Raw genomic sequence first — 12,417 nt, forward strand, 5'->3', positions numbered from 1 at the left:
TAACTGTGCGCTGCATCTGTGTTTGAACTGCAGTGCAGGTGTCATCGGGGGGCAAATCTCGTCATCAGCTGTGACTGATTGCCTACCGGCACACCAGCCCTCGATTGTATATCATATGCCAGTTCTTCATGGTGCTTGATGCATTGTGGGATACCCCAAACCCTGGATTATCAGTTGATTGTCCAAACTTCACGGGGAACAAATTTGCAAGATTACTGAGATTAATACGCTCACCTAAAGGATTATTAGGACCACCATACTAATCCGGTGTTTGACCCCCTTTCGCCTTCAGAACTGCCTTAATTCTACGTGGCATTGATTCAACAAGGTGCTGAAAGCATTCTTTAGAAATGTTGGCCCATATTGATAGCATAGTATCTTGCAGTTGATGGAGATTTGTGGGATGCACATCCAGGGCACGAAGCTCCCGTTCCACCACATCCCAAAGATGCTCTATTGGGTTGAGATCTGGTGACTGTGGGGGCCATTTTAGTACAGTGAACTCATTGTCATATTCAAGAAACCAATTTGAAATGATTCGAGCTTTGTGACATGGTGCATTATCCTGCTGGAAGTAGCCATCAGAGGATGGGTACATGGTGGTCATGAAGGGATGGACATGGTCAGAAACAATGCTCAGGTAGTCCGTGGCATTTAAACGATGCCCAATTGGCACTAAGGGGCCTAAAGTGTGCCAAGAAAACATCTTCCACACCATTACACCACCAGCACCACTGCACAGTGGTAACAAGGCATGATGGATCCATGTTCTCATTCTGTTTACGCCAAATTCTGACTCTACCATTTGAATGTCTCAACAGAAATCGAGACTCATCAGACCAGGCAACATTTTTCCAGTCTTCAACTGTTCAATTTTGGTGAGCTCGTGCAAATTGTAGCCTCTTTTTCCTATTTGTAGTGGAGATGAGTGGTACCCGGTGGGGTCTTCTGCTGTTGTAGCCCATCTGCCTCAAGGTTGTGCGTGTTGTGGCTTCACAAATGCTTTGCTGCATACCTCGGTTGTAACGAGTGGTTATTTCAGTCAAAGTTGCTCTTCTATCAGCTTGAATCAGTCGGCCCATTCATTCTCCTCTGACCTCTAGCATCAACAAGGCATTTTTGCCCACAGGACTGCCGCATACTGGATGTTTTTCCCTTTTCACACCATTCTTTGTAAACCCTAGAAATGGTTGTGCGTGAAAATCCCAGTAACTGAGCAGATTGTGAAATACTCAGACCGGCCCGTCTGGCACCAACAACCATGCCACGCTCCAAATTGCTTAAATCACCTTTCTTTCCCATTCTGACATTCAGTTTGGAGTTCAGGAGATTGTCTTGACCAGGACCACACCACTAAATGCATTGAAGCAACTGCCATGTGATTGGTTGATTAGATAATTGCATTAATGAGAAATTGAACAGGTGTTCCTAATAATCCTTTAGGTAAGTGTACATTTTAATTGCTCCTTTAATATTTTAATTTTATGCACAGATTTACAAGAATTTTATTTCTTTTTTTACGTTCTCGTATATAAAGTATAGGGAAAGTAGATAAATAGAGTAGTGGGCTGGATTAGATAGATAGATAAGAAGGGCACTATATAATAGATAGATAGATACTTTATTAATCCCAAGGTATAATTCCCATACTCCAGCAGCAGCATCTTGATAATAAAAATATTAAATTAAAGAGTGATAACAATGCAGGTATAACAGACAATAATTTTGTATAATGTTAACGTTTACCCCCCCGGGTGGAACTGAAGAGTCGCATAGTGTGGGGTCTCCTCAGTCTGTCAGTAAGCAGGATGGTGACAGCAGTCTGTTGCTGAAGCTGCTCCTCTGTCTGGAGATGATCCTGTTCAGTGGATTCTCCATGATTGACAGGAGTCTGCTCAGCGCCCGTCGCTCTACCACGGATGCCAACTGTCCAGCTCCGTGTCTACAATAGAGCCTGCCTTCCTCACCAGTTTGTCCAGGCGTGAGGCGTCCCTCTTCTTTATGCTGCCTCCCCAGCACACCACCACGTAGAAGAGGGTGCTCACCACAACCGTCTGATCGAACATCTGCAGCATCTTATTGCAGATGTTGAAGGACGCCAGCCTGCTAAGGAAGTAGATGCTTGAGCAGCACAAATATAAAAAAAGACCAAAAGGATAGAGATTGACAGGACAAATAATACAGTCTATCAATTTGAAAGAGTAAATAAATAAGAAATATAAGTATAGGCTGTACTGAATCTGCAAAATGAATAGAAGTAAATTTAAAAAGAGTACAAGTGCTTAGTCTGGGATGTTGGGAGGGAGCACTAAACTAGGATTAGGGTAGGAAAGATTCCCCAGAAGCGCAGCACACCATGGAGGAATGAACCTGTGGCTAAAAATGTTCAAACAGAGCACCTCGTGGATGGTGTGGATGGGATTTTTCATTTTATGTTCTCATTCTTCTCTTCTCTACAGCAGCTTTTGATGGGTCCAGTTAGCCTTGAAATGGAGCAGGTTTTCCTGATAGGTTTGTTCATGCATTTTGCATCATTTAGACTCAGACTGGATAGGTTTTGTCTAGAATTTGTATCTTTCTTACAGGGGTGAAAACTGCATTCTGGATCAACCTTCCAAATCACAGGTGAACCTGCAATTTTAATCAAAAGTCCAAACATTCCTTCATTGATTCTAACTGATTTATGTTACCTCTTTACTTCATACTGACCCAGCTTTTCTTTTTCCTGTGTTGTTCTTTGATCTTTCTGATAGAAAATATCTGTGAATCACTCACTTTCTCTCCCTGTGCTTCCAAAAAATGACAAAAGAAACAGTATGGGTGGAACAATTTCTAAAAATAAATGTAGAGCATCCCTCTAAAGTGTCACGCTTTTCACCTGGAAATATTATCTTCTCAATGATTTCCTTACATGGAAAACTCCTTAGTTACACCGTTTATATGGTGAGGTTTTGACAGGAACACCTTTCTGTAGCTTATTTGAAGATGTGACATGAAAGGAATAGACCCTTCTCATTATGGACAATTCCTAATTTTCTTTTTTCTATTTAGAGTGCAATCCTGGGACAAAATGTCCAGTCACGTTCTTACAGCAAATATGGATTGGAAGACATTGTGGGACAATTTAAAATAGGAGCCAGATGGGCCCTTAGCTTCTACTTAGAGTTAAAATCCAGGCAGTCTGACCAGTCACATTCTTATAGTAGTGATGCACTTGAAAAGATCATGAGACCCTTTAGCTAGAAGCTGGATGGACCCCTTGCTGAAGAACATGGAAGACAATTCAAAGCAAATTGCACCTTTGGTTTAGATGTTATCATCTTAAGGTTGCACTTTGGAGTGCATGGAACTACATTGTGGAAAATGTCTCGACATGACCATGAAGCATGTTGTTCTGGGAACTGGAGCCTCTCCTTCACATAAAAGTAAAGGAGAGACGTGCCTACGTCATCCATCAGGGATAACTGAGCAATGCATAAAAAGCTTTAATCAGCTGATCCAAGACTGAAAAGGTTAAAGCGGGGGTTGAGAGGGAGAGAGACAGAGAGTAAAAGAATGGAAATTGTGGAGCTAAGAAGAATTTATTAATACATTCACGGCTACAATCTTAGTTTATGAATTTGGCATAAAAAAAAATATTCACAAAAGTTTATTGAAATAGTTGGTTATCAGAGTTTCAACTGCACATGTCAAATGCATCACCTCATTACTTCTTTATCTGTAGGAACTGTTTGCAGGACGATCTCCTGTTTTCAAGTCTAGTTGGGGAGCATGCACTGGTATAGCGCGTTGCCACACACACTACATGACGAAACAACACGGGATCCCAGTTTGCAACCCCCCAGGCAGACATGCGGTCCAGTTCCACCCTCCGGAAATGACCCTGTATCTGCCACAGTCAGCTGTTATGTGGGTGACCCCTTGGCCTGGTCCAGCAACTTGGGCCCCCAACAATGAGGATCTTACGAACCGAATCACCCTTGGGAACACGTGCCACATGGCCGTAGTGCTGTAACTGACGCTCCCTCACAATGCAGGTCATGTGCCTCATTTGGGACTTGATGAACAACACAAAGTCAAACCAACGGTACCCAAGGATTTTCTGAAGAAAGACAGTACCAAAGGAGTCCAGCTTTCATCTCAGGTCACTGGATAGCATCCATGTCTTGCAACCATATAGCAAGACAGATATCTATGCAAAAGGACGAAGGTCCAAGTCTTTAGATCTCCTGTTTTGCCTGTTCAAAATGCTGGAAAGTCAACAGTTACATGGGGGTATTTACTTTTTCACACAACTGAAAATATGTATGTCTTTCAACTTAGAATCAGTATCTTCTTACAGAGGAGAAAACTGCAGTCTGGAACAACCTTCCAAACAACAGGTGAACCTGTGATTCCAATTAAAAGTGCCACAGTTATTTTAGGGATTTCATCTGCTACTTTTTACCTCCTGACTTCACATTGACCTGCCATTTTTTTCTGTGTTGTTCTTTGCGTTTTCTAATAGAAAACATATGTGAATCTGTCTCTCTCTCTCTCTACCATCTAAAAAAATACAAAAGAAACATTAGGGGTGGGACAATTTCTAAAAATAAATATAGATCATCCCTCGAAAGTGTGACACTTTTCAGCTGGAAATATGTTCTTAAGGATTTCCTTACATGGAATAAATTCCTTAGTTACATGGTTTAAATTGTGAACTTTTGACAGGAACACCTAGCTGAAAGGAACGGACCCTTCTCATTCTGGACACTTCCAAATTTTTTTTTTCTATTTGGAGCGCAACTCTGGGACAAGATGTCCAGTCACGTTCTTACAGTAAACGTGGATTGGAAGACATTGTGGGACCATTTAGATAGGAGCCATATGGTCCTTTAGCTTAAAACATAGTAAAAGTGACTCAGAGCGTGTAGATTTCACAATCTTAAGATTGCACTTTGGAGTGCATGGAAGTACTTTTAGGAAGAAGTCTGGGTGACATGGCAATGAAGCGTGTCGCTCTGGGAATGGGAACGGGAGCAAGACCCCATTGAAAAGAAAAAAAGAGGTGCCTGCGTCATCCATCCGGGATACCGATCGATGTATAAAAAAGCTTTAATCAGCTGATCCAAGACTTTGAAAAGACTAAAGCGGGGGGGGAGAGAGAGAGAGAGAGAGAGAGAGAACGCACGAGAAGGAGGGGTAGGGTGAGGAAAGGAGATTTCCGGACTCGGTGCAGCCAATGAACGGACTCCACATGCGGAGCGAGTCGACAGGGGGGCCGCTGTGAGACACATTCAATAAAACGCGATAGGCGCTGCAGAGCCCAGCCACTGACAGGAGCCGCAGCCGGAAAGCGATAACTCCCCGGGCTGCCGAAGAAAGGAGAAAAAAAAAAAGAAAAAAAGGATAAATATATGTATATTTTTTTTTAAAAAAGAACGTACAGATTCAAGGGCACCGCAGCTTTGGAAGGCAAGACGACAGAGATTCCTTCACAGATTGTCGGAAGTGAAACTCGGCGCACGCACGCGCTTGTACGGAGATCGAGAAGCAAGTTAACTGTGCCGGCTCCTGCGGGCTGCTTCGTGTTTTCTATTGGAGTTGAATTTTATTTTTATTAATGTTTTGTTTCATGTAAATTGTCATTAGAGCAAGCATACATGTTCGTGCTGTCCGTTTAAGTAACGTGTAGAGGCCGGCGAGGCACCCTCTCCGAAAAGAGAAAAGACTGACAAACAGAGGGAGCGAAGAGAGCGAGCGAGGCATACAACATACGTATCCGTCCGAGTTCCCAGACCGTGTCGACGGCGGTAATCCAGCATGGAGAACGCGCACATCAAGACGGTGGATGAAGTTTTCGCCTATTTCAGCGTGAATGAAAGCACGGGGCTAAGCCTGGACCAGGTGAAAAAGCAAAGGGAGAAGTTTGGCCCGAATGGTAAGTTCTGGCTTGGCCTCCTTTCATTTCTAACTTTTTTTTCCCCTCTTTCTCCTTGACGTCCACGCACGGGCCCGCAGCCACCAAACACACACACATGCCGTCGCTCACTCATTCTCTGTCTGCCGCTCTCCCGACTTCCTCCCGCCACACTGCATGCCGGCCGGTTAGTCGGTTGCTTAATCACTCGCTCCGCCACCAGGCCTCGCCGGTAACTACGGGCGACGACTCAGTCACCCTGACTAGAAAGAAGGGGGGAAAAACGGACTCGTGGAGATAACTGACGTCATCTTAAACCGCGTGTCTCCCTTTTTTTTTCTTTCGCAGTTTGGGCTCCCGGTTGGATAATCCAGCCGGCTCCCAAGGGTGTAGGATTTCACTGGGCTGCGGCCCTCCTGTACAGACAAGGTCGGGATGTTCTCGCAGCGCACCTTCTTCGGCTGTGTGTGTGTGTGTTTTTTTTTTTTCTTTTTACTTCAAGTTTTCCATTTCGATTAATGATTAGCTTCCTTGAAAACTGTTTAATACGCATTGTCCCGTAGAAGGGATTTCTGTGAGGTATTTGATGTCGGGGTCTGGGGGATGGATTGTGTGTGTGCAACGACCCCCCATGCCCTGGGAACATCTCCACCCCCAGCAGTCATTTAAAAATGACCATCTGTTGAAGTAAACGCCACGGCGGATGCATTAAATTAGCATTTACCGTAGGGGAAACCCCGGTTATATAGCGCCTTGATTCATTCCCATACTTGCCGCGAGTAGACTTGGTCTATAGATTTTGTGCCGCACTCGGGGGTCTTGTGGTTTATAATCCAACCTGATGGTAGTTTTCATTATTTTCTCTTTCATTACTGACTAATTTCTTGACCTAATTTAGTGGGTCCTGTCCTTGAAGCTGTGGGCACAAAGCAGGAGTCGACCTTGAAGGAGGCGCAACTCCATCCCTATAAAACACAATCGAATAACGAAAAGCTCTGCATTTGTTGGCTAGCGAAAATATATAAATCTGATATCCGTTACACACAAATCTCCTTGTTCTGCGACTGTTTATAATGTTTGTTGTTTACCTAAAAAAAAAAAAAACATGAGATACGTTAGTGTTGTGTAACGTTACACGCAGATACCAAGTTACATTCCTGTACCTTAAGTAAAAGTGATTCTAATTGTGGTGTCTCCATTTCTTTTCTTTTCTGGCCTGATCTCATTGACCTGGACTGATCTGCAGAGCTACCAGCTGAAGAAGGTAAGTGTTGTCTTCTACCCCCCCCTTCATTTATATATTTAATTTTTTTATGATGATACCGTACTTTATTTTGGTTTTTTTACATTTTCTAGGAAAATCATTGTGGGAGCTTGTAATTGAACAGTTTGAAGATTTGCTAGTTCGAATTCTTCTATTGGCAGCTTGCATATCTTTTGTAAGTATAACTTTAAATAGGTTTGTTTTGCTTCATTTAATGCACATTTTCGTTTTAGTTTACCTTCGTGTTGCTCAGCCTCCAGTTATGTCCTGATCACTTTTTTGACATTAATGTTCCTTCTAACTGATTAAACACAAGTCTGCACTGAAATAAGTAAGTTCATTAAGGGAAAGAAACGGTAACATTTATTCTGTATATTAATGGTGCAGTTGTGTTTGAAAAAGGCTTTTTGCCTTAAAACCCCAGTGTAATTGTCAAGCTTTTGATTTCTCCAAACCTAGTACTGATAAAACTGGATTCAGAATCTGAATGGACCAGTGGAAGCTTATTTAATGCATTTACAACTGTCATATTTACAAAATAGCGAAAAGGTGCTTCGGCTGTCCTACAGCAAGATAAATTCAGTTGTAGGTATTCTGCAACCTTGTGATGAATAGGTAACTGTTTATGGGGTTGCGGGGAAGGCTTATCCTTTTCAACTTTTAGGATCTTGAGAAAAAAGCATGTGCACTTGACAGACAACAGCATTTATTTCTACAGCACATTTTCATACAAACTACTGTAGATCAAAGTGCTTTACAAGATGTCAAACAGAAAGCTACAAGCAAGGAAAAATCAAGATTAGGCCAGAATATTAATGAATAACTAGCAAATAAAAATTAAATCTATCCAATTTTGCTAAACATAGATATAATTAGTAGAAGGTAACGTCCTTATATGCAGTATCATGTAAAAATGTTTCTGAAGATGAGTCAGACAGGGAGAGCAAGTGAGTTTCTCCAACATTATTGATACATGAACAATTCATGCTACCTCACAGCAGATGATGTGGTTGTGTACTTTTTAATAGGTTGCTTGCCTCTTTTATTAATATTTGTAAGGATAGTGGTTTGTTTATTGGGATTCCTCCTACTATTTATATTACTGTTTAGAATAAGTAAAAATATTGAGAGCCTGTCCTGAAGGGATTCAAGCTGTGGTGTTGCATGTTTGTGTCTCTTGATAATTTGGGAGGTTTTTGAAGCCCCCACAGCATGCATTAGCTTCTTTTCCATCACAACACTGGCTGAGCTATCGGTGAATCAGAAAGCATGTCTAATTTGTATTAATTTCATGTAGGTTAAGAGAAAGTCTGTGGTGTTGTCCTTCTCCTGGCCAGCTGCACCCACCTTTGTTTCCAGTTGGTCTTTACATTATGGAAACGTGCACATAATTGTTAAAATTGATGATTACATGGCTGTTTGGGCTTTTTTTTTTTTTTTTGTCCCTCACTCTTCCCAGTGAGGGTTGAGGGCCTTTTTTGTTGTGGTAGACATTTGATCATTGTGTAGGTCTAATAATATTCTTCAATTGTGCTGTTTTAATTTTGATAGCAAATTTAAAAACAGTCCTACCGCTGCCCCACTTAATGAATCTAAAGTAAGACAACATAGTATGCAGAAATGTTGCCGGTCATTATCCAACCTGCTATTTTCCAACACCAGGTCTCTCGTTGGTCTGCTGGAGCAAATCCCAGCCAACACAAGACGCAAGGCAGGAACAAACTCCGGGCTGGACGACAGCCCACCTCAGGGTGCACACTCATACGCCAAGCACCCGCTACGTACAATTTAGGATCGCCAATGCACCTAACCTGCATGCCTTTGGATTGTGGGAGGAAACCCACACAAATTCCACGCAAGGAGGACCTGGGAAGCAAACCCAGGTCTCCTAATTGTGAGGCAGCAGCGCCACCATGCCGCACTGAAATGTTGGTGTTAATTGGCCTTATTATAGAAAGTAAATTAATATATAGTGCATTCTACGTTTGCCCAGTGTGGTGTGTTAATATTTTTGCCATCTGACATTTCACTTCTTAACATTTAGATTTTGAGTTTTGGTTCTCATGGGTAGCAAAGTTGTATTTGACTGCAGGGTCCTTTTTCCTGTTAGTGGAATGTGTTTAGGTACTGGGCACTTGAATTCTTAAATTGCCAGTAGTCTGGCTTTTAGGTTGTGTGTCAGATGTGGTCATATGCTTTGTGTTTTTACAACATATAGTGTGGAATGCTGCCTTTTCTTAGTTAATTTGCTTTCTTAATAGTCAATTGACAGTGTGATGTTGCATATGGTAAAGGTAGCCAGTTACTTCCTTCAAAGCAGTTTCTTTCTAATGATGTAATTTATTTTTCCGTCACTTAAGTCTTTGTTACCATTTATCAGATAAGTAAAATGCTTGTTGCTAGGAATTGTTTTTTCTAGGTGGAAAATGCAACATGCCATCCTAATCCAGTTTAGGGTCATGGTGTGGGTTCAAGACTATTTTGACAGCACGGGGGTAAGTGCAGGATACATCTTTGTGCAGGCCTCACTCGTGCTTCCACAGGGCCATTTTGGAATCGGCAACTAATATGAATGAAAGATCTGTGGATATGTTATTAGGAAAATACTGGAAATACAGTATATGGGGACTGCATGTTGAATGTGAGATGCTGGAAGTATGAGGCGTAAATTACTGTGCCTTCCAAATTAACTAGGTGTTATGTAAAATAATAAAAAGGCTTGAAAAACTACAGCTTTTGGTGATCTCGTTGACTCTTTCTATTTTGTTTTGAGGGTCATTGTGACCAGGTTGCCCTCGCCATCTATGATTAACTTTTTTTCCTTTTTTTTTTTTAAATTTTTTAAATCAACAAAGCCAGTCCTGGTCTCCAACCATAAAAGCAGTGTTGTAATGAAAATGTTTGTATTTGATGGGTGGAAATCTTTTTCTTAATGCTTTTAAATAGTGGCTTTCACTCTCCAAGTTGAAGGTAAATGACCTGTGCTAATCTTTCCTGTGCATCAGCTGTTACCTTTACATTTAAGGTGTTTCAACTGTGCATAGAGACAATTTTTACGTTAACACTGCTGTATCTTTAAGTGATTTATAAAACACATTTCACTGTGTTCAATACATGAGGTAACTTTTAATCCTTATTAAAATTCAGATGAACATTAGTTTGTCTGTAGCCATCTTTGTGTACTTGAGCTTTGCAGACACTTTAAACAAGGGATGCAGTGTAGGATCCTTCCTTGAGTTTGAACAGAAAAAGCATTCAAAGTTGGAAGGTTATGAAGAAAGAGACTACATTCTTTCTTTCTCTTTCAGGATTGTTTTATTAAGACACACAGAGTAGTAGATACTGTAGATGTAGATATAGATAGGTAGATATGAAAGGCATTATATAATAGTATGAAAGGCGCTATATGAGATATATATACTTCATTAATCCCAAGGGGAAATTCACAGTAGTAGTAGTAGAGAACTTAGAATAAAGTGTGGCTCGATACAGTAGTCTTGTATTGATAATTTTCTTTATAGACATTTCCTATTTACTTTAAAATATTCCTGATATTTAAGAATATTGAGTAACAGAAATTATTAAAAGTTGTGATTTTTGAGCTCCGTGTTTAAGTGGCGTCTTATCTTGAGTTGGGCCGTGATTTGCAACCAGAGATGCTGTGAGAGGCTCTAATCCCTATGACCATAAACTTGCACTTATATTTAGAATGTTTCCAAAACGGGATAAGCTCAGGGGCATTGTATCTTGCAGATTCACAAAATAAAGGAATAAAATTAGCGTACCTTTTGATTCTGAATAACTCGAGAACAGTGTTTAGTTTTTATATTCCAATTAATTTGTTTAAAGACTTTTGCAAACTGTGAAGTAACCATTGTTTCTCGTTTCTTTTAAATGTGTCCTTGTAACATTGGAGACTCATTTTGTAAAGAATCTTAAAATTGTCCTCATTTTACAGTTTTTTGTCCCGGGGGTACTTTTTCTTTTTACCCCAGTATTTCTATAAAGAAAAAAACAAAAAGCCTTAATTTTCCGATTTGTTGCTTCTTCTCTTATGGCTCTTTTTGTAAAGAGTAGATGAATGCAGCGATTTTTTCTTTTTTTTTTTTTTTTTGTTTAGTTATATATTATTGCTTTTTTAGTGACTGATTCATGGTAACAGATTCTGTCTGATTCTGTTGCATATCTTGTTTTCTAGAACTTTCTACTAGTGTACAAAGTTGATTACATTTGTAAATGGAGCTGACAGCAGACGTGTGGCCTTTGGCTAATCAACTTATTGAACCAAGAGTCACTATTTGCATAATCTTCTTTTTTTTTTTTTTTTCTCCGATGGCCCTTGCCCTCCATGTTATGTTTGTGCAGTGTTGTCATTTTATCTTCTATCCAATTTATGAAACCAGTGATTTCATGAAGCCTGGGCCCCTTTATAAAAGAACATAACACTCTGCCAATTCTTTAATCCATAGTTAATCTAGCAAATGTCTTTGAGGTTTGGCAGTGAACTTTTGTGTTTTATTTTCAAGTTTATTTTAACTGGGGGGAAATAGGTTTTAGGTGTATTAGACCATCATTTGAGGTTGGTTATTCTCCTGTGTTCTTGGCTGTCGGTAGGAAGTCTGCCTCCCCTGTAAAAGTGGGTTCTGAGAAAGAATGGATCAGTTAATTTTTATAACTATTTGACACCTTCTGACTGTATAGCAGTTTTACTGTTGTCATAATGTAACGTGAGTGATTTATATTGCTGCACTGTTCGTCTTTAAATGTGTTTATGGCGTACACGCCTCATTCATCTCATTTCATTATTTTTTGTTCTCACTAGTTTGAAAGCTTTTCAGAGGAAGTGTTAAACCTGTTTCAGCCATACATTTAATGGTAAATGACAGGAGCTGAACAAATGTACTTGTGTGTTCTGAACCTGGGATATGTAGAAAACAGTTCGGAGACGGTATGTGCTGTGCTGCTTGTGAATATATCAAACTGTTGAATCCTGAATTCTTAAGGTTGTGATTTATTTGTTCAGTGTAAAGAATGTTAGTTTCTTAAGCTCATAATGCGCATTCTAGCAGGTTTGAGTTATTAAATTTTACTGTTAATTTTTTTCATTATAAAATTCTTCAGCTTAACACTGGCAAAATTAACCTCCTATCAAATAACTGGCAGATTTAAATTTGTCCTTTTTATTTATTACTAAACATGTTCTAGAAAATAAAAGTAGCTCAATGCAAAACAAAATTGTAGTATATTAATGGTA

General features: G+C 40.3%; 1 protein-coding gene across 2 annotated transcripts in view; it reads left to right on the forward strand.

Moving 5' to 3' along the window:
- The first annotated feature begins 5,150 nt into the window (after positions 1 to 5,150).
- Positions 5,151 to 12,417, forward strand: part of LOC120540949 (sarcoplasmic/endoplasmic reticulum calcium ATPase 2) — a 57,934-nt gene continuing 50,667 nt past the window's right edge. The window contains exons 1-3 of one of the 2 annotated variants that reach the window (XR_005635903.1): positions 5,151 to 5,920; positions 7,146 to 7,163; positions 7,256 to 7,338. Coding sequence is in view for 1 of the 2 variants with exons in the window: in XM_039772150.1 (XP_039628084.1) it covers positions 5,803 to 5,920; positions 7,146 to 7,163; positions 7,256 to 7,338 (219 nt within the window). In the remaining variant the exon portion in view is untranslated. The remainder of the gene's footprint in view (positions 5,921 to 7,145; positions 7,164 to 7,255; positions 7,339 to 12,417) is intronic. The other variant, XM_039772150.1, reaches the window with a different exon arrangement.

The sequence above is a fragment of the Polypterus senegalus genome, chromosome 12 (genome assembly GCF_016835505.1).
Source record: "Polypterus senegalus isolate Bchr_013 chromosome 12, ASM1683550v1, whole genome shotgun sequence".
Classification (NCBI taxonomy): domain Eukaryota; kingdom Metazoa; phylum Chordata; class Cladistia; order Polypteriformes; family Polypteridae; genus Polypterus; species Polypterus senegalus.